The sequence below is a fragment of the Equus quagga genome, chromosome 7, assembly GCF_021613505.1.
Source record: "Equus quagga isolate Etosha38 chromosome 7, UCLA_HA_Equagga_1.0, whole genome shotgun sequence".
NCBI classification, from domain to species: Eukaryota; Metazoa; Chordata; class Mammalia; order Perissodactyla; family Equidae; genus Equus; species Equus quagga.
This window is the reverse complement of record NC_060273.1, coordinates 22,878,185-22,901,787: the sequence shown is the minus strand read 5'-3', so window position 1 is coordinate 22,901,787 and position 23,603 is coordinate 22,878,185. Positions and strand designations below refer to the sequence as shown.

General features: G+C 52.5%; 1 protein-coding gene across 4 annotated transcripts; it reads right to left on the bottom strand.

Moving 5' to 3' along the window:
- Positions 1 to 11: 11 nt before the first annotated feature.
- Positions 12 to 23,368, bottom strand: SETD1A (SET domain containing 1A, histone lysine methyltransferase). Of its 4 annotated transcripts, none has more exons than XM_046665928.1 (19): positions 21,880 to 23,368; positions 20,927 to 21,091; positions 20,609 to 20,704; positions 18,559 to 18,829; positions 17,206 to 17,327; positions 16,745 to 16,974; positions 15,616 to 16,465; positions 14,674 to 15,459; positions 13,981 to 14,157; positions 13,767 to 13,854; positions 12,871 to 13,028; positions 12,629 to 12,716; positions 10,190 to 10,528; positions 3,800 to 4,852; positions 3,204 to 3,376; positions 3,011 to 3,121; positions 2,724 to 2,843; positions 905 to 1,042; positions 12 to 825 (listed from the first exon to the last, which is right to left on the bottom strand). In XM_046665928.1, the coding sequence occupies exons 2-19, from the start codon at positions 21,074 to 21,076 to the stop codon at positions 652 to 654; spliced, it is 5,124 nt and encodes a 1,707-aa protein (XP_046521884.1). In that variant the 5' UTR covers positions 21,077 to 21,091; positions 21,880 to 23,368; the 3' UTR covers positions 12 to 651. The 4 variants fall into 4 exon arrangements, with proteins under 4 accessions (XP_046521884.1, XP_046521883.1, XP_046521885.1 ...); XM_046665927.1 differs by lacking the exon at positions 21,880 to 23,368 and adding an exon at positions 21,672 to 21,807; XM_046665929.1 differs by lacking the exon at positions 21,880 to 23,368 and adding an exon at positions 21,672 to 21,807 and having other exon boundaries at positions 10,190 to 10,474.
- Between the last annotated feature and the right edge of the window lie 235 nt (positions 23,369 to 23,603).

Below are 23,603 nucleotides of genomic sequence, written 5' to 3'. Positions count from 1 at the left end.
AGCACTTTTGTACAATAAAGTTTAATCACAATTATAAAAATGTGGCGTTGGGTTTGCTCTATTAACATATGTACAATCCAGCCCAACAGAAGGGCCTGCCCCCCACTGTCCAGGCCTGGCTGAGCTGGAGCTCCCAGACACCAGGGTGGAAGGGTGACCCATAGGGGCTGGCAGAAACAGAAGATGAGGCAGGGTTCCAGGCACGGAGTCCCCAGGACTGGGAGCACAGGGCCCCCCCCCAGGGGGAGAACATGGCCACTGCCCCAAGAGACCCCTAAACTGGGGAGGGGTACACGCAGGGCACAAAGGGGAAGTCCCCATTAACACAAAGCAAGAGGGCTTTGTAGCCCCCCAAGAACAGGATCTGTACAAGCCGGCACCCCAGGTTTCCACAGGAAACAGCTGCTGGCAGCTACAAAACATTTACAGCTTCTTCTCCGCAAAGAAAAAAAAATTGGGGTGTGGGTGGGCAGGGGTGACAGGGAGGCAGAAGACACCTCAAGGAACTGAGGCTCCCTTGCCAGGCTCATGGCCTCCAACCCCACATTTGGAGATGGGGGCTTGTGGGCCCTGCAGAGCCCACTAAGGCTGGGGGGCTGGGAGCTCAGGGCACCAAGGGGAATAAATAGGGGTGTGGGCAACTGCCCCACCTCAGTTGAGGGAGCCTCGGCAGCTCTCGGTGCCGCACAGACATGGGATCTTGTTGTCCTCTAGTGGGAACTTGTAGTCATAGGTGATCTCCTCATCCACACCGATGGGCTGCTTGGAGTAAATCACAATCTTCTTCTGGGACTCGATGGTGATCACCTTGGCATAACAGTTGGGCTGCAGGAAGGGAGGGTAGTGTGAGCAGAGGCCACTCCCTCGGACCCCTGCACCGCCCCCAGCCTGGCCCTTGGCGCACCGTGCAGCAGTGGTTGATGAACCTCGCCAGGTTGCCACACTTGGTAGCATCGATGATGGTGTCGTGGTCCACCCGGAATAGGTAGCTGCTGCCAATGCCCTCCTGCACATAGCGCTTCTCCCGCATGTCAGCCACCATCTGGTAGGGTGGAGTGCCATGGTCAGGGAGCAGCCTTCTCAGGTTCCTGCCGGACCAGGCCTGACCCCACCAGTCTCCATGATGGGGGATCTGGACAGTCTCCCAGCTACCACCCTGGGGGCCACACTGACCTATTCTGGACCTGTGGCTCTCCCTCTGGCTCCCACTAACGCAAGACACTGACTCCCCTGACTTTGTTTCCAGGAGCCCTCCCTCTTAGGGCCACCCACCCTAAACCTTTGGCTGCCATTCTAAGTCATCCAAAGAGGATCTCAGGGAAGACTGCACTGGTCACTGGGCAGGAGCAGCAGCCACTGGCTCCTTCTGAAGTGTCTGTCTGGTCCACAGTGGGGCCCCCAGACTGCTATGGGGCTGGGGCAGTTCCCAAGATGACAGTGGCCACTTCATGGACTGAACCCTATTCATCTCTTCTCCCACGACCCTCTCTCCAAAACAGACACAGACTGGCTGCTGCTGGCATCCACATTAGGGCCCTCATTCTTGCGTGAAAAAGAGTAACTCTTATTTCCCAGCAAATGGGACAGTAAGTCCCCTGTACTCTCTCCTTGGGTGATCTCACTCTTTTCCAGGGCTTCAACTGCCAGCTAAGTGATGGGGACTCCTCCCAAACTTCCATCTCCAGCCAAAAGCCACCTCAGTGGAGCTGTTGGGCATCATTCCCTAGCTGTCCCCCGGGCCCTGCAACTTCACATGTCCTGAGTGGAACTCATCTTAACCACCGCCCGCTCCTCCTCCTCGCTCCCCATCTCACTGGCAGCCCTACCTACTCCTAGCTGCTAAAGGCAGCACTCTGGGAAATGGCTTCCCATCCCCCTCTTGCCCTCACTCTCCAGATCCAACCTGTTGCCTAGTCCTGCCAGCTACTTTGGGCCTAAAGATTCCTCTGTTACGCTGGCTGCAACAGCCTCTTCCAGGCCACCCCTGCGTCCAGCTGGGATCTCTGTAACATCCCCCACCGCTGGTCTCAGCCTCCAGTTCTCTCTCCACGCTGCAGTCAGAAGGAGGCTACTACCTTCCAAATTCCTCTCCTGCTCAGAGCCTCGCAATGACTCTCCTCTCTCATCATCAGTCCAAACTTATTAGTGTGGCTTCTAAGCTCTGTGGAGCCTGGCCTTCACCTGCCCCTCCAGCCAGTTGCTGCCACGGGCCCTCATTTTTCCAACTAGCCATACTGACCTCCTTGCCATCATAAGAACATCCTGCCTCCAAGGCCTTTGTGCATGCTGTTGCACAGCTGGGAGCGCCCTTCCCCTCACCTGAGCCTGGGAGTTCAGTTTCATCTTTCAGCTCCTGGTTTAAACACCACTGTGTTCCCGCCTCCCCTGCCTTCCCAAACTTCCCCTTTCGCATTAACCAAACGCCATCCTTTATTGCAGTTACTTGTTCAATGATTGTCTTCCCCACTAAACTGTGACGTCCCTAAAGGGAGAGAGAATACTAGTCTTTTTTCTTGCTGGATCATTAACATCTAGTTTACTCGTACCCATTACTAGTTGTAAAAGGAAGGAAGAAAAAAAAAGAGGCAGGTTTCACTGGCTGAGTTGTGGAGCCAGGAAGGTATGTATGTGGGGTTTCATCCAGAGGGTCAGATACTTCTCCTCCTGTGAGCTTCCCATGCTGCATCAGATCTGGGGCTGGGGCTGGATATGAGGCCTCTCACCTGGCGGATGTTCTGACCCACATATTCGATGACCATCTCGTCAGCTGCGATGGGTTCCATGGCAAAAAGACCCCACTCATGGATTCGGCTCCGGCCAAATCGGAGCTTCTTCTTCCGGAACTAGAGGGCAGAAGGCAGACTGCTGCTGGACCCCTCCTGAAAGCTAGCTCCTTACCTCCAGGGCAGGAGGGTATTTTGGGCCACTCTCCACCACCTCCACCCCCAGGGGACTCCATGATGCTGCGTTCCCATTGAGCCTCTCTCTTCCTCAAGGCCCAGCTCCTCACCTTGAGCTGGTTTAGCTTTAGCAGATCGCTGTCCATGATGGCTGAGGTGCCGATGGCGCTCAGCAGCCGCCGCTGCTCAGACCGGCGCTCCGAAAGCACACGGTTAGTCCCCTGTGAGAAGCAGGACAGGGAGGAAGGAAGTGACAGGAGAAAGAATGGGAAGAGTATGCCAGATATGAGGGCAGAGCCTCACCTGAGTGTCTGCTCCTTCCAGCTGCCGGGCCGAGACAGGGCACACATCCAGGTACCTGTCCTTTTCCTTCTTGCTGATGGGGTAATAGCCTTCGCTGCGGGCTGAGCCCGTCTGGTGCTCACGGGGCCCATCCTGGGGCCGCCGCTTACGTTTTGGAGTGCTCAGGTTGGTGAGTGCAGGGTGTTAAGGAAGAGAAGGGGTTCCTCACTGGACAGACCCCTGGGACCCCACTCCCCTCTGTCCTCCCCAGTCCAAGGAAAGGGCAACTGACCTTACAGCAGGAGGTCCTGAGCATACTCATTGTGAGGACAAAAAGACAGAGAGATGTAAGTCTTAGACCCCACCTTTTCTGCCAGAAAAAGTTTGGGAGGCAGAAAAGAGGCATGAGGCAGAGAGAACAGAGTTGCTTGGTAGCCAGAGGAGAAATACCCAGGCTGAACACGGCAGAGAGAACTGGATGGGGAGGGAGATAAATGCAGACACCAGGAGTGATCTGAGGAGGACAATGCCCGGCTGGGTGACCCCAGATAAGTCCACTCCCACCCCCTGGGCCTGTCTTCCTATCCTGAGAAGGCCAGCCTCAGGGCTCAGGATATTGGTGTGATGGACCCAGTGGGTGTCATTAAGCCAGTCAGCCCCGCTTGTCTGCTGCAGCAGCCGCTCGTATGTGAGCCGCAGGTAGCTCATGTCCTCCAAGTCCAGGCCCGAGTTCCAAATGTCATACAGGATGGTCATCTGCTCAAACTCACTGCGGGGCTCGAAGCTAGGGGGCGGTGGGGGTGGGGGTGGCGGGGGTGGCCTCCTGCGCCGCGTGTGGGAGCGGAGGCTGCGCCGCCGGACAGCCCCCTCACCATCACTGCTGCTGCTGCTGCTGCTCTCAGATGACTCTGATTCCTCCTCTTCCTCCTCCTCCCCATCTTCCCCCTCCTCTTGCTGCTTCTGCTGCTGCTGCTGCGACTTTGGCTCCTCCGCCTCAGCCACTACCACCTCAGGGGCCTCCAGGACCTCGTCCGCTGGGGAGCTGAAGAGGGCTGCAGGGGCAGGAACTGGCTCCAAGGGCCGAGGGGCTGGCGTGAGGGGTGGGGGCTTGACGGCGAGGGCGTAGTTGTGCTCCAGGAGAATGTGGCTGAGCAGGGGGACCGGGCGGTCTGCCTCGTCCGATGTCTCTGTGGCCTCCGAGTCATCACCAGTAGGCAGGGCAGCCAGCCCATGCCGGGCTGGGGTCAGGGCCAGGTCGGCCAGCACTGCCAAGTCCACTTCTGTCCCTGGCTCAGCCTCTTCTTCCTCGGTGGAGCGGCCTCGGCCTCCAGCCCGACTCCGACCTCCTCGGGACACCTCCTCGGGCCAACTCTTGACCAGAGATGCGTGGTCCAGGGGCAGGTTGCGAATGGTCCGCTCCACGCCCCGGGGGACTTTGCGGGAGATGGGGCCAGGAGACTTGATCTGGGGCGGGGCAACTGGGGGAGGCTCTGGGGCTGGCACCTCCTCCACGGCAGAGAAGGAGACAGTTTTCCGGCGTTTCTTGGGTGGGGGCAGGAGGGGGATGGGGGAGGAGGGGCGATCATCAGGGCGGGGAGTTGGGGCTGGGGGCCCAGCTGGTGGCTCCGGGGGAGGCTGGGGCACACTGGGAGGTGGTTCCTCAGTGGAACCTGAGCAAGGAAGCACACAGGGAAAGGGAGAGGGTCAGCTTCTTGGCCTGACATTATCAGACTGAGATTCATTGTGGGCAGGAGACGGGCCAGCCTCACTGGGGAGTCCACAGCCCAGCCGCCTTTCAACAGTCTGCACTCACACTCTCCTCAGCTTCCAACAGACACTCTTGCGCTGCTCACTCAGGGAACACACTGCCTGCCTCTCACACCTGCAATGTTCTCAGCACTATGGGCTCCCTTGACAGGACAGGATTTTGTACCTGCTCATTCATCCATTCAACAAACACTGACTGAGCAACTATGTCAGATGTGGGGAAAACACACTGAGCAGACACGTTCAAAGCCCACAGAGAGATTACAGTCCAGAGGAGATAGTTACAAGAAACAAATGTACAACCTACACTGTGAAGGGTGGGGGTGGGGGCTCAAAGGAAACGAACTCCTGGACTCGCCTTTTTACCAAGACTAACAGTGACAGAACTACATCCAACAACTAGGAGCATAGACCAAGACAGTTTTTGCCAGCTGCATATTATAATCAGGACGCAATTAACCAGATTCAAATTAAAGTGTCCATTATTTCAACTATAATCAATTTCTCTGTTTATTGAGGTAAAAAAATATAATCAAAGAATCTTTGTATTTAAATATTTTATAAAATTTGCCTTCCTCTCCACTGCCTGCCAAACAACACTGGGGATGTGCCCAAGTGGGGAGTGGCCAGGAACTCTCCCCTAAAGAAGCTGAGGGTGAAGCTGAGACCCAAAGGATGAGGGGTGGGTTGGGGAGGGGATATACTGTCTTCAAGCAGGCGATGCTCTCTCCCGCCAGGTTACTCCCCACAGGAAGGACAGTGAGCACATCCTCCCTCTGTGGGACTCCCAAGTATGCTGTTGAGTGCAGGGGTCTGAACACTGCTCAAGACATGCAGAGCCCTTTCCATGGGACAGACCCTGTTCTGCACACCTGACCCACCAGATAATCCCCGTGAGGCCAGTCCATGGCCTCACCCTCTCATCCTAGGTTTTAGTCACCCAGAGAGGCATGGCCTTTCAGGCCCCTGGCCCTTTGCTCACACAGGTCCCTTTGTTTGGAATACCTTTCTTCCCAGGCCCATGGGGAAAGCTCACAAGCAGCTTTTAGACCCAGCTCAATGCTACCTCCTTTGTGAAGGCTTCCCTGACTTCCATGGACATTGGTAATATCTTCCTCTCAGAACCAGAAGGCTGGTGGTTCTTGAATGCCAGGCTTCAGGTTGGCTGCAGCCAATTAATAGCTAATATTTTGTGCCAAGCACCAATCCAAGCGTTTTACATATATTAACTACTCATTTGATTCTCAAAACAACCCTGAGGTGGGAACTATAATTAACGCCATCTTACAGATAAGGAACTTGAGGCAGAGAGAGGTTAATAACCTGCCCAAGGTCACACAGCTGGCAAATGACAGAACAAAAATCCGCACCCCAGGCAGCCTGGTTTGAGCTCGTGCACTCATCTACTGCCCTACGCTGCTCTGGACGTCCTGCATTGGGGCTCAGTTGTTTCTTATCTGGCTCTACCACTCACAGAGCTAAAGGGCAGCCAGCATCAGACCTGGTTCAAACAGGCAGTGATCAACTGTGTCCACTGCCTTAACAGACGCTCCCCAATCTGGCATCCTGAGTCAGGGCCTCAGCCTGCTGTCTCCTAAGGCTCTGGATTCCATCTGGAGCCTCAGTCAGCAGTAAACCACACTCTGAAGCTAGCAAGGCCCCAGGTGCTAGTCCCAGACCCTCCAGTTTCTGAGTCCTCTCACCTCCTCCCCTCTCCATTATTTTGGGACAGCCTCCCCCTCTGACCCATTCCCCCAACCTAGCCCACTGTGCCCTCTGGAAACCTGACTCTAGAGAATAAATTCCCCTCCTGGTTCAGCTTCTTCATACATATTTCCCTTTCGCTCCCTGTCCTAAAGGAAACCCGGCCACACTTTTCATTTAGGGAGACTTGAGGTACCTGCCAGTCGATACAACTCCCAGAAATCACTGTTTCTACTGCATGACCTGTCTGCTCCCTCCCCCGAGCCATCATTAACTGACGGCTACCTGCCCAAGCCAGCCCAACCAGAAACTTCCCTGAGAATAAGGATCTAAGATAGGAGTGGGTCTATCTGTAGAGGCAGAAATCCTGTTGGAACGGAGAAGCAGACGAAACCCATTTGAGGAAAGAGAGAAGAATGCAACGCCCCAGAGTGGAAGACAGAAGAAAGGCAGTCCTAAATGCGGCCAGGCCCCTGTTCCTGGTCCCTGTCTTCAGGTTCCGCCAGACAAGCCCTCTCCCAGGCTGCTGCCATCAGGCCACACAGCCCTCTAGCCAGATGCATCCTCGGTAACTTGGATTTCCCCATCATTCTCTGAAACCCAAGGGACCTGCTTTAATGTTCCTCTCCTCTCCCACCCCTGCCAGCAACCTAGGGGACTCTGATATCCCACCTGTTCTCACATCTCCAGTGACTTCCTTCACTTATCCTCAGCTATCCTCCACCAGTCATATACTTGACCCTGTCACCCCCTAGAATGGCTCCACCTTGGGCCCTTACACTCTGATCCCTTACACTCTGACCACGGTTCCCCAGGTCCTTTCAGTTCATCCCACTGCACCTTTTCAATTTCCCATCCTTCTAACTCCCTACAGCCCATCACCCTTCCCCTAAATTAACTTCTTCATTATGCCCAGACCACAGGGGCCCTCACTTTGTACTCTCTTTTCACAGTACTTTCCACATCCTTCTACCACCTCTACCCTGTAGACTCTCAACCCTGAACCTATCCAACCACCTACCTTCTCTGCTCCTTCACCCCCAACCCCCAGCCAGGTTTCTGAGTTGCTGGCAAGCCTGGGCAGCTTTCATCCTCACTCCCTGTTCTCCTCACTTTCCAAGGCTCCTACTCCACCCAATCCCTCTCGTTCAGAAAATGTCCTTCCTTCCTACTGCAGAGTTTGAAAAAGGAGGCCTCTGGGCATGAAACTCGCCCCGCCTCCCCCCCCGCCCACCACCCCACATCCCCTTGCCCTCCATTGATGGAGAGATTTATATCAGATCTAGAGTCCAGACTGCATTATTTTCTTGCTGTCTCTCCAATCCCAGCTGGGGAAGCTTAAGCATCTCACTAAGCCTCAAATTCCTCATCTGTAAAATGAGAGTAAGAGGGATACTGTAAGGACTGACTAAGAAAATGAATTTGCAATGTGCCAGGCTTAGAGCCTGGGATACAGGAAGTACTCAATAAATGTTAACTAATATTATTATTTACAATCCCTCAACTCTCTCTTTCCTTTCACAACATGAGTAGCCTACCCCTTCCATAAAACTGGCTGTCTTTGTCACCTGCCCTCACTCCCTAACGTTCCATAACTTGACTTTAGTCTGATCCACTCTACTGAAATCGATAAGGTCACCAGTGACCTCCTAACTGCCAAATCCAACAGACGCGTTTCCTATCTCACAACCTCTCTTGCGGCCTGCTGGTATAGAACACCCCTCCTTTGGAAAACCTGAGCTCCCTGGTTTCCTCCAACCCCTATGATCACTCCTTTTCAGCCTCTTCTGGCTCCCCTTTGCCTAGCTAGCTCTCACAAAACTGTAAGGCTCTGGCCCCCTTCTCACACTTGATCCATCCTCCTAGGGTATACAAGTAGATTCACATCCATACTTTCACTAATCTCAGGTATCTACCTCGTTTCCAGCCTACTGTTCTTTGCAGAGCTTCAGATCTATTGATCCAACTGCCTGTTGAATATTTCTACCTGGAAGTCCCAGAGGCATCTCAAACTCAACCCCAACTAAACGCATGAGCTACATCCTAATTCTGGTTCTCTTCCTTGAGTTTCCTTTCCTGGTAAGTAGTTCAACCAAGCAGTTCTAGCTTCTAAACTTCTCTCAAATCCTCACCCCCACTTCTACTCCCCGTACCTCACTGTAACCACCCCAGCTTTGATCCATGCCCTTTGCTTACCTGCATCCCTTCAAACCTTCTCATGAGTCACCTTGCCTCCTTCCCTACCTCTTCCAAATCCCACCCCCTCCTGCCAGAATGATCTTTCTTAAATGCAAATCTGACCATGTCCTACTCCTTTCTGCTCTAGTGAGAATGAAAGAACACTACAATTTATGCCCTCTGACCTGCGACCCCACTGGCTCTTTTGCTACTGATGGACTCAACAGAGGCTGGGAGAAGTGTCTTAGGATTAAACGAGAGCCTCGACTCCTCTCATGGGGTCTAGACCAGAACAGAGTGCAACAGTGCTAGAAGGTCCTCAGGAAGTCACTGCCTACCTCAGACTATAAATTCTCAATAAGGTTCAGAAGAGATCTCTGGAAAAGCCAAATGTATCTCTGAAACATATCTTGAAAACTGAGTTATTAATTCCATCACAGGAACATCCTAGCCCAAGTTACACCACTGCTTGCCTTACTCACTGCATAAACTCTTGATCTCCCTGCATAAACTCTGGCCCCTCTCCAAGTTTTCTCTGCACTGCATCTTTTCAAAACACAAATATGATCAAGTCATTCCTCTGATGGCATTCCACTGCCCTCAAGATAAAAGACCAAATTCCTAACATGGCCTACTCATTTTGCATGGCCCAGCCCTTGCTCACCTCTTCAGTGTCAGCCACCCTAGCCCTCCCCCTCACACTCAACTCTCCAGAAGGTCAGCTTTCTGTTATGTCTTCCAACATGCTGTTTCCTCTGCCTTGGGACCTTTGCACATGCTCCTGTCTTCTTTGGCTCAATTTCGGCCCAGCAATGTTTCAGCAGGGAAGACCTCCCCACAGATGTGCTCAGGTTATCAGAATACCCTGTATTTTTCTTTCAAGGTGCTTACCACAGCTTATAATCACAGATTTCCTCACGTATTTATTACTTAACTAAACTGTCTCTCCTTTTAGACCATAAGCTTCATGACGGTGAGAACTGTGCGTACCACCATCTTCCTTGCACTACTGTAATTACTCAATAAATAAATATCTATTGCCTGAACAAACAGACATGTGCTATAAAACAACTCAACATACAAATCCACAAAGGAAAGCAAAGATAGAACTAACTTCTGAGTTCATGTTGTTAATGGTTGTTTCCTACCTATCTATCCATTTAATCACCTGTGGGCTTAAGAAAAATTAGGAGGAGGAAATTGTTAAGTTGGGAATTTTCTTGCCTTAACTTACTTGGGAAGTATGTTTTCCAAGAAAGTCACACACTTGTACACAATTAATAAATGCTGACCCCACTGTTCTCGGAGACAGACACACACATCCCCAAAGATCAAATCGACAGCTCTGCAGCACCTACCTGCAGGTCTCACTGGAGACTTCTCCTGTTCGGGGAGAGGCGTGACTGGTGAGCCTGCAACCCTCTCTGGCTCAGGCTCCTCCACAGGTGCTAGCAGGGGTGCAGGGGCTTCTCTGGGGGGCGGTGATGCTGAGGGTATCGTTGCTGGCTGCTCCTCTTCCTCTTCTTCAGAGGAGGACTCAGATGATGACGACGACGAGGAGGAGGAAGATGAGGAAGATGAGGAAGTTGAGGAGCTGGACGAGCTGCTGCTCTCGGAGTCCGATGTGCTATCATTTTCACCATCTGAGTCAGCATACAGAGAACATTTGGAGGACGAATCGCTTTCCCCATCCTCGCCTGGAAATCCAGAAGGGGCAATCAGGCGAGGTGGGAAGACCCCTCACTTAGTCCAGCTGTGGGTTCATTCACTGACTGACTCACTATTATGGATATGTTAGGTGCTGTGCTAAGTGCTGGAAGTCCCACCCTCAAGGAGTTGGATAAGCACACAATTTGTTCACGGTGTGATAAACCTCAGCATGAAGGGCTGTGGGAGCACAGCAAAGGGAAGCCCTAGATTCTGCCTGGAGGATTCAGCCAGGGAAGGCAACCCTGTGAAGGAGATGTTGAAGTCAAGAAGGACAAGCAGGAGTCCACCAAGCACACATGGAGCTAAGCGGGGACGTCAAAGGGAAGGGAAGATGGCGCACTAGGAGACCGGCAAGCAGCCTGCTCTAACTACTGAAGCTTTGCCCGCAGCGGGTCTTACGGACCCTGCCCGGGAAACAGACTCTAAACACTCCCAGGCAGAATAAATTGACAACATGTTACATGCTCTATGCCTCTGGGAGATGGTAACACATTGAAAGGGCACTAAGAAATTAAGAATTCTGTAGTCTTTGAGGAACATAATTGGGTAAATTAGAATAGAAGGTGTGGTAGCCATGGAGGGGTCTGGAGAATCATGAGATGGAGCTGAACAGATAAGCTGCAGCTAGATTATAAACGGCCTAGAGTGTCAAGCTGACAAGTCACCTTGTGGAAAATGGGGAGCCAGAAAAACACTTTATGGAGAGAAGTAATGGGGTCAGGTGCGCACTTTAGGAAGAAAATTCCATAAGCAGGCTGGAAAATGGATTCAAACAGAGGGGGAAGGAGGGAAACAGAGACAGGGAGATCAGTCAAAGCTGCTGCAGACTCCAAGTGAGAAAGGCAGGAGAGCGGGAACAAAGGAGGTAACAAACTTGAGAAACACTGAGGCAGTGACACTGACAGGAATTGGTGACCAAGTGGATCAGGGCAGCGGTCAATACCTCATCGTTCTTTTTTTTTTTTTTGAGGAAGATAAGCCCTGAGCTAACATCTGCTGCCAATCCTCCTCTTCTTGCTGAGGAAGACTGGCCCTGAGCTAACATCCGTGCCCATCTTCCTCTACTTTGTAGGTGGGACGCCCACCACAGCATGGCATGCCAAGCGGTGCCATGTCTGCACCCGGGACCCGAACCGGTGAACCCCGAGCCATCGCAGCGGAAAGTGCGCACTTAACCTCTGTACCACCAGGCCGGCCCCATATACCTTATCATTCTTAGCAGATGACCTTGCCCTCTGTTTTACTGAAAAGAGAGGCTTCAGATCATCATTCTCCCCATTCTGGCCTCTGCTGCAATGCACCTCTCAGAGGCACTCCTTCAAGCAAGCACTCCTCCCCAGCTCCTCTGCCCTGCCACTCTCTATCCCCATAACCTAGTGGATCTTCTACAAAGCACAAATCTCTGTCTGAAGTGCTGTTATTTGTTCACTTGTTTGTTTAGCCTCCTCCTCCTCTCCCACTGATCACAAGCTCCGCAAAAGCGGGACTCACATCTGTCTTGGTCACTGAAATGTCCCCAGTACCTGGAACAGTGCCTAGCACAGAGCAGGGGCTCAATATATGAATTTCTAAACAAATGAATGAAAAGAAAGACTGAATCATGTACCTAAGCCTCAGTGAACGTGGAAGAACAAACAGGTGTTCAACTGAAGAAGAGAATCGTGTCTGGTGATGGCTAATGCAGGTAGGGCAAGAAGGAGGCATGACTCAGTGGCTGGGCCTTAAAGGAAGAACAGCACTCAAAGGGGGAAAGGCTCAGTCTGGTAGCATCAAGGGGCAGCAGGAGAATGCAGACCCCTTATCTCGAGGGCTTGGGAAAAGAAATAAGCTCTGCTGGGTTGTCTTCAGGGGGAGCCGTGTTTCACTAGCAGAGGTAAGCAGGAAGGAGCATTCTGGGTATTGGGGTTCTTGTTTACAATGGGCCAAAGGTTCCAAAGGATGGGGCTAAAAGACAATTGCTTTGGGGGAAGACAAAGGTGGCCAATAAATCCAGCAGGAGGATTATGTGGGCTCAGGAAATGGCTAGACAGGTGGCTGAATCCCTTATTCCCCAAGCCAGAATTCTACTGTGCTCTGTCTGTGCTTACCATCAGATGCCTCTGTCTCCTTCTTTGTGGTATCCACAGCTTCCTCATGCTCTTCATCCTCCTCATCTTCCTCATCGTCCTCTTCATCCTTAAGGAAAGGGACAAATGGGAACTAACAAGAAAGGACAACTGGTTCTCCAGGAGGCACAGCTACCTGGGCTCCAAGCCAGAGAGAAGTTGGTTATAGGGAGAGGAACTCAGAAGTAGGCTCTTGGCAGGGACCGGGTGCCTTGGCCCCTCACCTTCTCTGAGGAGGACTCCTGGGATGCCTCCTCCCCCTCACTGTCCAGAGCAAAGGACTTGTGGTGCTTGCCCTGGGTCTTGCCTCGCTCTTCGTCTCGCTTTGGGGGCTTGGTCCCCGGACGTCCTGGCTCTCCAGCCTCCTTCTCTCGCTCAGGGTCTAGGCCCAGGTGAGTGGTAGTTAGGGCAATTTACCATCAACAGTAACAGTTACCATTCCCCTCCCCTGTGAAAGGAGCTTTACACACACCGTTGCCGATCTTCTGACAGTCCCACAAGACAGACCTCATTTTATAGACAAGAAGTTGAAGTTCAGCAGAGAAACACAAAAACCTCAGAGCTACTAACACTTTATACAGTTTTAAATACATCACACCCATTTTATCTTTCATCCTTTTCTGGGTCAGGTGGAAGAGGGAGCTGACTTGTATGCCTGACCCAAGAAAATAGGACTAAAGCCAATGGGTCTCCAGAGCAGCAGATCAGACTCAGTAAGGAAGTTTCCCAGCCACGTAAGCTGTCAACCAATAGCTTAGACTTAGAAAAACTGGTAGGGAGGTCGTAGGAGAGCTTAAGTATTAAACGGTAAACTTGGATTTAACCTCGAAATTTTGTGATTCCAGATGTTCAAGTTATTATATTTTACAAGGGAAAAACTGAAATACAGGAAACTTACATCAGCACACCAAAATAAGACGCACAACTAAAATCTAGGAATAACCCTATCTGAAGTTTCTCACATCTCTCAGAACTGCTTTATTTTAACTCTGTACCCAAATTTCCACTTGTCTCCTTGCCCTTAGGACACCTTCACCCCTTCATCATCTGTGCCTCCTGCTTTCCTACTAGAATATAAGCAGACTTTCTCCTTTCTCCTTCCACCTGACCTCTCACTCACCATCTTCATCTTCCTCGGCTGGAGTGGAAGGCCGGGGCCTCTTTTCCTCACTGGCCTCTGAAATTTCCGAAGGCTCTTTTCGCTTTACCTGGGGGATGGGAAGAGACAGAGCCCATTTAGATCTCAAACACTCATCGTTCCCAACCACCCCCACCCCAAAGAAGGGGGGGGGCCCTGCCCCCACCCTCCTAGGCAAGACCACAGTTCTCAGTACCTTGAAAGATGGCAGTCGTAGGGCCCCTCGCAGCCCTGACCCAAAGGCGAAGGCCTCGATGCCCGTGGTGCCCCCACTCTTGGCCCAGTCTACGAGGGAGAGCAGGCCTGGCTCTTTGAGCTTTGTCTTCTCTTTATCCTCCTCCTTGGCTTGCTGTTTGGCTGCATTCTGGAATGGCTGCAGGCAGTAGGGGGACTCAGCCCCAGAACCTGGGTGCTCCCTCCTGCCTCCTGCCTGAGGACTACTCCCAGGCCCCAGAAATACAGAAATGCATCTACTCACTCCTCCATTTGATGCACATCTCTGTCACACCTCCCTTGCGCCAGCCCCTGTACCGGCATTTTCTCAAGTCTGCTCATTTAGTCCATTAACTTTATGAAGCATCTATTATTATTCCCACTCTACAAATAGAGACGCTGAAGACTGAAGCCCAGAGACATTTAAGGGCCTCTTCCACTGCAAGTAAGCAGGAGAGCCAGGACAAAGCTCTTCTGACTCTCAGGCTCACACTTTTCTACTGTTCTGTGTGACCCCAACTACTCTGTCCCACTGAGTCTCTCTCTCCTACAGTCTCTCTCTCCACTTGCCTCGATCATCTCTCTTCTCTATATTGAGCCATGTAGCCTGGAAAAATCAGATCTATTTCCTCCAATGGAGCCCCAGATCTCCCCAGTCCCCGGTACTAGCCCTCACCTTGGCCTTCTCTTCCTTGCTTTCCCACCACTGGTCAAAGGCTCCAAAGGCCACATTCTCCACCATCTTGCGGTTGAGGTCTCGCTGCATGATGCTCTTCATCTCCTGGACTAGGGTGGCCAGCACACGGCCCACAGTGCCTGCTGATGGTAGGGCCTTGCCCTCTACCAGCTCTGCTTCATCTCTGGGAGGCAGCCGGGCCTCTTCTCCCAAGACTGAGGAGGAGGGCAGGGGCTCGGCTGCCATGGGCAAAGGTAGGTGGTAGGCCTCTCGGGAGTATGCCCCTCGGCCTTCTTGCCCTTGTGTGTACAGAGCATAGGGTAAACCATAGGCTGCCTCTTGAGGGGGTGGGAATGGGAGGAAGGCCTCCCCAAAGGCCCCACCAGGGGGACCAGCTGAGGCAGCAGTCAATCCCTTGCCCTGCCTCAGCTGGTGGAGCCGAGTTAACATCTGGGTCTGCATCTGGAAGGACATGGGCATCCCTCCCCACTGAGCCCCAAGTCGATCCATGAGCTCTAGAGAGTTCACAAAGTCATAGATGTGGGGGGGTGGTGGAGGAGGCGGGGGGTACTCGGGGGGTGGTGGCCCATCAGGTCGGGGTGGGAGGAGGTAGGCAGGCTGGTGGGGAGGATAACCAAGGGGAAGGGAAGCCAGGTAGGGAGGCGGGGGAGGAGGAGGAGGGGGAGGGGGGGGAGGCTGCTGGGGTGGTGTTGGGGCCAGAGGGGGTGAGCCGCCCCTGTCATCGTCGGAGATCTCCATGTCCTCTCCAGAAGAGCATGGAGAAGCCTGTAGGGGTGCAGAGGAGGGTCACAGAAAGCTTCTGCCTGTTCCCTGGGCTTTTCCTCAAATCTCTGTTCTCTTGTCTAGTTTCCATCCCTTTCCCCCAGGCCCAATTCTGCCTCCCAGATCCCAGGCACCTCCACCGGCTCACCCCAGCCTCACCTGGTTCTGTCCGTTGGCCTTAGGAGACTCCCGGGTAGACGCTGGTTCCCCACTCCCTGTAGGTGCCACATCCTCAAAATTGGCTGGGGCTGGTGGGGGCGTGCAGGGCCCATGACCTGATCCAGAAGGCACCTCGCTCCCTGTGTCTCTAGCCCCAGGGCCTGTGGTGCTGTTCTCTTCCTCTTCCTCTGTGTCAGAGGCCAGGAAAGAAAACTTGGAGCGCTGCTCCTTCAACAACATCTCAATGCGGGAATCCAGGCTGCTGTGCTGAGCGAAGGGCACACTCTCATTGGTGGTCTCTGGGGCTGGGGAGCCGGAACGGGCCGGTGAGGCTGGGCGAGGGGAGGTCCGAGCTTCTTCTCTCTCAGGGCTGGGGCCCCCACCACCCCCGCCTCCACCAGGTTCTGGAGGCTCCGGAGGTGGAGCCTCTGAGGCAGGAGGCCGGTAGTCCTGGTCAGCGGGCCGGCTGGGCTCAGGGGGCAAGTAGGAGGTGTAGGAAGGTGGGAAGCGCTCAGCTGTATTTTCAGCAAAAGGCGCCCCAGGGGGTTCATCCCGAGTTGCCCGACGGGGTGGGTAGGAAGCATGGCGTTGGTAGCGATTCCAGCTTTCATAATACGCTGGATAGCTTGAGTCAGAACTACGAAAATGAGAGGATGAGGAAGAAGAGGACGATGAAGAGGACGAGGACAATGAGGAGGAAGAGGAGGAGGATGCGGCAGTGGCTGCAGTGGTGGCAGAGATGGCTGCAGAGGTGGTCGTAGGGGCTGAAGATGCAGAGAAATGGCGGCGGGAAAAGGAATCTTGGTAGCTGTTCTCTGACCGCCGGGGCTTGAAGGAGGTTGAAGTGGCACTGGAAAAAAAGTGCAGGAGTTAGGTGGGTTCAGCTCTGTATGACCAAACCCTAGTATCCCAGTTCTCAGTACCCAAAGCCCCTCTACAAAGGAAGATCTAAGTGCTGCTGGGTTCCTAGCTAGAGACTGAGTTGCCTGAGGACAGGGATTTGTCAGCTGAATCCACAGAGAAACTAGGACAAATTATTCCCACTTCCCTCTTAAGAGAGACTCTGGGTTTCTTCTTCCCAGTAGCGGCTCCCAGAATCTGGGAGTCCCAGAGGGTGTTTAATTTGTACCTGCTGGAGTAGGCAGAGTCCTGAGAGTAAGGGGTGCTGCCACGAGACGTGTAGGGGGTCCCTTGGGAGGACTGAGGGGTGAACTGGCCAAAGGAAGATGGGGTGTCTTGTCGGCTGCTGGAGAAGCTCGTGTCCTGGGAGCAGGGGGTACCATTGCCAGGAGTGCCGACTACAGCAGTGCCTGCTGGGTAGGCAGCCGTGTCAGAGGAGGAGCGACGGCGGGATTCAGTCTGGAGGGAGAGGATGGAGCAGGGACAAAGGAAAAGAGACCAAATATCATTTGATAACTCGCCCTTTCCCAAAACAAGAATCTCAGTTTTCTGTCTTCTGAAAGCATTTAGGTGTCTTTTCTTGGCTCTTCCTATACTTAACAGCGAAGTCCAGAATCTCACAAAGACTGCCCCTGGCACCCAAGCACCATGCCCACATGGCTAGGGCTATGGCAACCACAAGCTTCTCACCGTCTCAGTGGCTGTACCAGAACCCTGAAACTTCTCACTCAGGGCCTTGCCCCCGGTGGGCACCGTCTGAGGGGTGTAGGAACCATTGACTATCAGTTCATAGTACTTCATTCGTTGTTGCCCTGGAGGGAGGAAAATGGGAACCAACAGAGTCAGATAGAGGAAACAACTCCTTCCTGATATGGTATTCCCACTTCTTTCTCAGGCCTCAAGTCTCCTACAATTTCTTGTAGTCTTGGGTTCAGGGATTTTAGTTCTCCTATCTCCTATCTATCTTTGGGACCTTCCACCTCATCTCTACCTAATAACTACTACAAATGACATATCATACAACACTTCACAGTTTACAAAAGCACTTCTACGTGTGTTACTATGTTGGATGATCACCAGGAGAGAGAAGCATCAGTACCCCTATTTTATAGGCTTAAAGGAAATTGACCTGCACAAAGTCACAAAGTTGGTCAGTGGCAGAAGTAGAATTCAAACCCAGGTCGTCTGATGCTAGATCCCACCATGCTCTTCATCCTATAAACTAAAGGTTGCAAAACGGCAGCCTGAGGGCTAAATCCAGCCCACAGTTGTGTTTTATTTGCCCTACAAAATCACTTACAAAGAAATTTGGGCGGGGGGGGGCGGGGTGGGGCGGGCAAATGTAACATTTAAAAACCGTGAGATTTCACACAAAATCTAGATTTTTGGCTTTAAAAAATAACAGATTATTTAGCAATATTAGCCCTCATAACCATCTGCAAATTGGCTAATGCCAACTAACAGCTGTCTCCTTTAGATGGCACTGTACTCTAGAGTATGCCACAGTCCCCATCCCTCTCTATTGCTCAACACAGGAGCCGAAACTACTTCACTCATCTATACAAGGTCCCTAACTCTCAATTCAAAATTTCAAAACCTGAAAACCTCAAAACCCACTATTTTTGGGAAGTCAGTGTCAAAACTTGACCTGAATTGAGGCTACTTACTACAGTCTTTATTCATCCTACCTAGTGTGACCCTTCATTCGTTTTCTTACAAATATAGTCATGTGCTAGACTATAGGGTGCTGCTCCAACCCTGGTGGAAATAACACACAAAAAACCATATATGTACAACTATGTACCGGGGAGCTGTGGGGAGGAGGAAACACAAAATCTTTAAAAAAAAAACAAAAAACAAACCCCCCACCCCATATATGTACCATAATCCCTCTATAAAATTCTGATTTCAGAAACACGCCTGCCCCCCCAGAGTTTCAGATGAGGAATCATGAACCTGATCAATTGCCTGGCCCCAACAGGCATTTACATGTATGGCCTCTGCTGGAGCCCAACTTCGGGCAGCAGGCAAGAGAGCCCTCACCTTTGATGTCAAGCTGGGCATGGATGATGTTGCCCATGACGGAGGTAAGGTGGAGGTTTTTGACTGTTTCCTTGGCTCCCCGAGTGCTGGTGAAGAGCACGCGAGCCAGGCCCAGGTGCTTGCGAGTACGGGGGTGAAGGAGGATCTCTACCTCTTCCACCTCACCATACTTTCGGCACATATCCTTCAGGAAGGTCTCCCGCACGTTGTCATTCAGCCTCGCAAAAGTCACTTCCTTCAATGGGATCTGTCCGATATAGAACTCATCTAGCTGTGGAGAGGACAGGAGTTAAGTCTGGGGTCTCCAAACTGTCCACTGTTCCTCTGCCCTTTGGGAAACTTTAGAGAGATCCATGAGGTCAAGAGAGTTGGACTGGGAAACCCAGAAGCAAGGGAACAGGGAAGGGGCCCCCAACAAGGTATACATCAGTCTTGACCCCTCTCTTCCCTGAATTCTTCTCACCACATAAGAATGGCAAGAACCAGGAAATGTACAAACTGAGGAATAAACATACACGGAAAGAACTAGTTGTAGGGAAATAACCGGCTCAGCTTTTACTAAATGATTGCCATGAACTGGGCACTAAGAATACAAAGATGGGAAAAAAGAGATTCTGGTTCAGGAAAGTAAACAAGACAGACACACAATCAAACATGACACAATAAGTGTCAGCAGACGTGTAGACACGGTGTTTGGGAACCCAGAGAAGGAAACTTTTGTTCAGAGTGGAGGCAGGGAAGAATTCATAAAGATGGTGTCATTTATACCGGGTTTTCTGGATAAACAGGAGTTCACCAAATCAACAAGGACTCATAGGGCATGAAACTATAAAACAACTTAGGATTTTCTAGAAAATTGCAAAGTGTATGGTAGGATGGAACCCTGGTGTGCAGTATCAAGGCAGGAGGCTTGGGGAGATCAATAATCACATACGTCAATGCACAAAAACGTGGACTCGGCAACAAAAGTAAAACAAGAGAATAGTAAAATCAAAAAGACAAATGACAACAGGGTGGAGCATGAAATAGAGGAAGAGAATACAGGCAAGGAAATCAGGTGAAATGTACACAAGGGTCTGCATTAAAGAAACTGAAATGGAAACAAAAAAATTAAGATATAAAGGAAATGTGTTTAGGAAAAAGAGTCAGCAGGATCTGGTGATAGATTATGTGACAGATAAAGGAGAGGAGAATCATAGGATGACTCCCAGGTTTCTAGCTTATGCAGCTGAGTAGATGGTATTGCCATTCATCAGTAAATGGAAAATGTCCTTCCATGGAGAGCAGGATTAAGGGAGTAATGATAATGTTTCAGATCTCTTGAGTTTGAACTGTCTGTGGGGCCTTCAGAAGGAGCTGTCCCTCTAACGGGCATACAAGTCTGGAGTTCAAGAGACTGATCTTGGCTGGAAACAGAGATTTGGAAGTCATCAACATTCCAGTGACAGTCGAAGTCGTCCAGGGAAAGTGTACAAAGTGAAAAGAAAGTGAAGAAACTCCGCAAATGAATTATTTTAAAAGGAAGAATAAAGAATCAGTGAAGGAAATTAAGAACCATCAGTTTTCTAGGCCCAGTCCAAGGCCTGATGATTACCCTGCCTAAACAGGCAAATGGGAACTCTCTGAGGAAACAAGATAGAGAATCAAACAGCCAAATGAGGGGTGAAGAACAGAGGACTCCAGGGATGGAATCCCTGGCCCTTTCACTCCCCTTAATTGCTGAGAAACTGGGGTATCAAACCGGAGCACTGTCACGCTACACACTGTCTAGGAGTACATAGTGATAGGTATAGCAGCTAAACCTATCTTTAGTTTATCTTTCAAGAAGTCAACACCCCTGCTTGGGACACCTCACCTAAACCTTTCCTGAAGATAAACATACCTCCTGTCCAGAACAAATCAGTCTCACAGCCTCAGAGGTGGTTAGATCTGGCTGTGGTCCTTTCATTGGAAAACTCCCTTTTATTAGGCTACGTTAAGACTAGACTACCAGCATAGATCTTCCACATCCTTCAAGGGCTACCACACCAGGAAGCTAGCAGACACATACCTTAAACTTAGGGACTGGGAGGGAAAAGTCTCTGTTTTTGGACCTGACATGGCAACGGGGGTCTTGGAGGTCTTCCACTGGTATATACTTTGAGTCCTAGGAAGGAAAGCAAAAACAGAAAGATAGCCCATAGTGAAACCCTGTTGCTGAACTCTATGAAGCCCAGTTGGAGACCCATATGCCAAAGAGCTGAGCTCTGGATGCCCATTGTAAGAAGGCAGGCTACAGATACGGGACTTCTAAGTGCTGAACAGAGGTAACAGAGGAGAATGGGGCCTGGAGCGCCCTAGATGGCAAGGAAAGGCCTAGGGCACTCACGTTGACACTGAAGTGGATTCCATCGTAACGGTACACCTTTTGAGAAGGTCTGCGCAAGGCAGGGTCCAAGGCAGGATCCACGATGAGCTTGTAGTTCCTCCACTGAAAGCTGGGGGCCTTCTGCCCATCTCCCCCACCTTCCTGATCCATCTTCGCTCATTTACACTGTCAGGAAAGAAGAATACAGAAGAGGGTTCAGGAGTTAGGCCTGACTCCCTTGTTGCCCCTCACCGACTAGCCGAGACTCAAGGTTCTCTCATCACCCCAGTTTCCACACCTCACCATGACCCGTGGCTCCCCGAGATTTTCCCCCAAGTACCCTCTTTCACCACAACACCTCATTCTCTCTCCACCTCCCAACTCTCCCCACAGGCCCCCAGGCCCACCTCGCGCCCCCTTACCTTCCCGCTCTCCCTAGCGCGCGCCCCACTTGGCCTCCGCGCAAGACCCCTCCCCCGCCCCCTTGCAGGCCCCGCCCCCTCCCGCCTCCTCACCGGCCAGCGGCCCGGGCCAAGCCCGGCTCCCGCTCCCACAGACCCCTCTCGCCCCCGCGCCCCGATCCTCTGGCCAAGAGGTGGCACCTCTTCGGGGCGTTGGAAACACCGCGAGACCGAGCCCGAGACCCGGCTTCGGCCCCGGATCCGGGCGAAGGGGTGGGGGGAACGCGCGCTGCTGCCCTCTCCTCCCGCCCCGGCGCGTTCTGCCCCCCCCCATCTCCGCGCACGCGCGGCGCGGCCCCACTCACCCGCTCGTGGCGAGCGGCTCCCCCTCCCCCCACCCCGCGCGGCACCTTAGCGGCGCGAGGCGGTGGTGGCGGCAGCGGCGGCAGCGCGAGACCCGGCCCCGCAGCGGTGGCGGCGGCGGCGCCCCCCCACCACCACCTCCCCGGCGCGCGCACCAAACACCACCGCCACCTGCGCGAGGCCCAGCGGGCACAGTGTCTACATTCGCACTTTCGCCACGGGCGCTGCCGGGAGACCCACGGGGCCGAGGATATCGGCTTCGCCTCCACTGGCGCCCTATACTCGAGAGTTGCCGCCCAGGGAGCCTGGAGATTGGCCGCATTCCCCGGAGAGTAAGCTTCACCACGGCTATCCAGCTGCTCTGGACTGGGGTCCTTGACGAATCGGCGGCGACTAAAGCAGCGACTAATCCCTGAGGGAAAGGGGGCGGAGCGGAGGGGAAGAGGCCAGCCAGAGCTGGGGAGATTTGAGTGGCGCGTTGAACAGGCGCAGATTCGTCAGGCGGGCGGGGCGAATCCGTGGACAGGATGCGCGCTCCTTTGCTCGTCTTTCCTGCCCCTTCCTTGCGCGGCCAAAGGTCTAAGAGGCTGCAGATTCGCCACAGGTCCTGGCCTCAGCTGTCGCCTCCCTTTACCCGCCTTGGTGGAGTCAAGAAAATAACGCCTGGTTAGTCAAGCCCTGTTGACAGAGTTGGCCTCTTTTTCTGGATCTTTCTTACTAGCACAACTCAGAGGACTGCCCAATTCCGACCCGGGATAAATGGCTACAGCCCAAAGGTCCTCTCGGAGTCTGATGAGAATTTTCGGCGGAGTACAGAAAGCCGGAGTAATTCTGAGAAGGAGCCGGCCTGGCGAATTTGCTAATTCTTCTGCGGGCGGGGCCCAGGCGCCGCGCGCAGAGGGTGTGGTCAGCGTGCGGAGCCCAGCGTCGCGGGGGCGCTTCCTGTAGGACCCACTGAAACCGGGGCGGACTGGGAGGGGCGCCCGGGAGGTGGAAAAATACAACTAGCAGCGGTGACTCAGGTCGTTTGCCTGGTGCCGCATGTAATGCAGACAGCGTTTTCCTCCCGTTATCTCCTTTGGGCCTCTAGCTATCGAAGATGCCCATTTGACAGATGCAGAGACTGAGGCCTGCAGAGGGTGCTGCATTTTGCCCGTATTCGGCCCACCATTAGTGATTAAAGCCGGGGCTGTCCCAAAGTTCTGTGATAAACTTGATGGGGCCTAAAGACCCTTGAACGGGTCCTGTAAAAGATAATAAACTAGGTCCTACAGGAGCTAGGGTGGGCTGATCCATTCTCCAGGAATTATAGTCCCAGTGCCCGCCCTTTTCAGCCGTGAGCCCGCTATGCTTACACGGTCCAGCCAGCCCAGGCTTACACCTGGGACCCTGGGGCTGAGATCACCCTAATCCTGGGCACACTTTTTCTCCGTCTTGGAAGCAGGGTCTCCTGGTCTCTGGGTAATGGCACTCCCCGGAGGCTCCTCTGCCTGAGCTGAAGATGCCCTAGGTTCCAGACACCTCTACTTCAGTCCCTTGCTGTATAACCTTAGGCAAGTCATTGACCTCCCAAAGCTTCAGATTCTTTCTCTGAAAATGGATGTTAATTCTTGTCACGCAGGTCTATGGTAGGCATCAGAACAATGCAGGAAAGACCCTTTAAGCCTGGCTCATGCAAATTCACCATTTTAAGTAATAGGAAAAGAAAAAAGGAGGACTTTTCCAAGATCTCACACCATAAGAACAGAATAGAGAGGCTTGGAACGCTTTAAATTTTTTAGGAAAACAAGGTTGAAAAAATAAATTTACATGGAAGCATGGGTGATGAGATCAGATTCCTTTCTCTTGTCCCAGTTGAAAGGTATTTGCTCCTTTTCTCAAATCAAACAAAGAGATTCCCCATGTGACAGTAAAGGTAGTCCACATTTTCACTG

What these genes read in the sequence shown, in the direction of transcription:
- SETD1A (XM_046665928.1), bottom strand. Translation starts at nt 21,076, where the DNA reads ATGGATCAGGAAGGTGGGGGAGATGGGCAGAAGGCCCCCAGCTTTCAG. An exon ending in TGGAAGGAGCAGACACTCAG is followed by an intron (nt 3,122 to 3,203) that starts GTGAGGCTCTGC and finishes TGCTTCTCACAG; the next exon opens with GGGACTAACCGTGTGCTTTC. An exon ending in TGGGTCAGAACATCCGCCAG is followed by an intron (nt 1,043 to 2,723) that starts GTGAGAGGCCTC and finishes CCACCCTACCAG; the next exon opens with ATGGTGGCTGACATGCGGGA.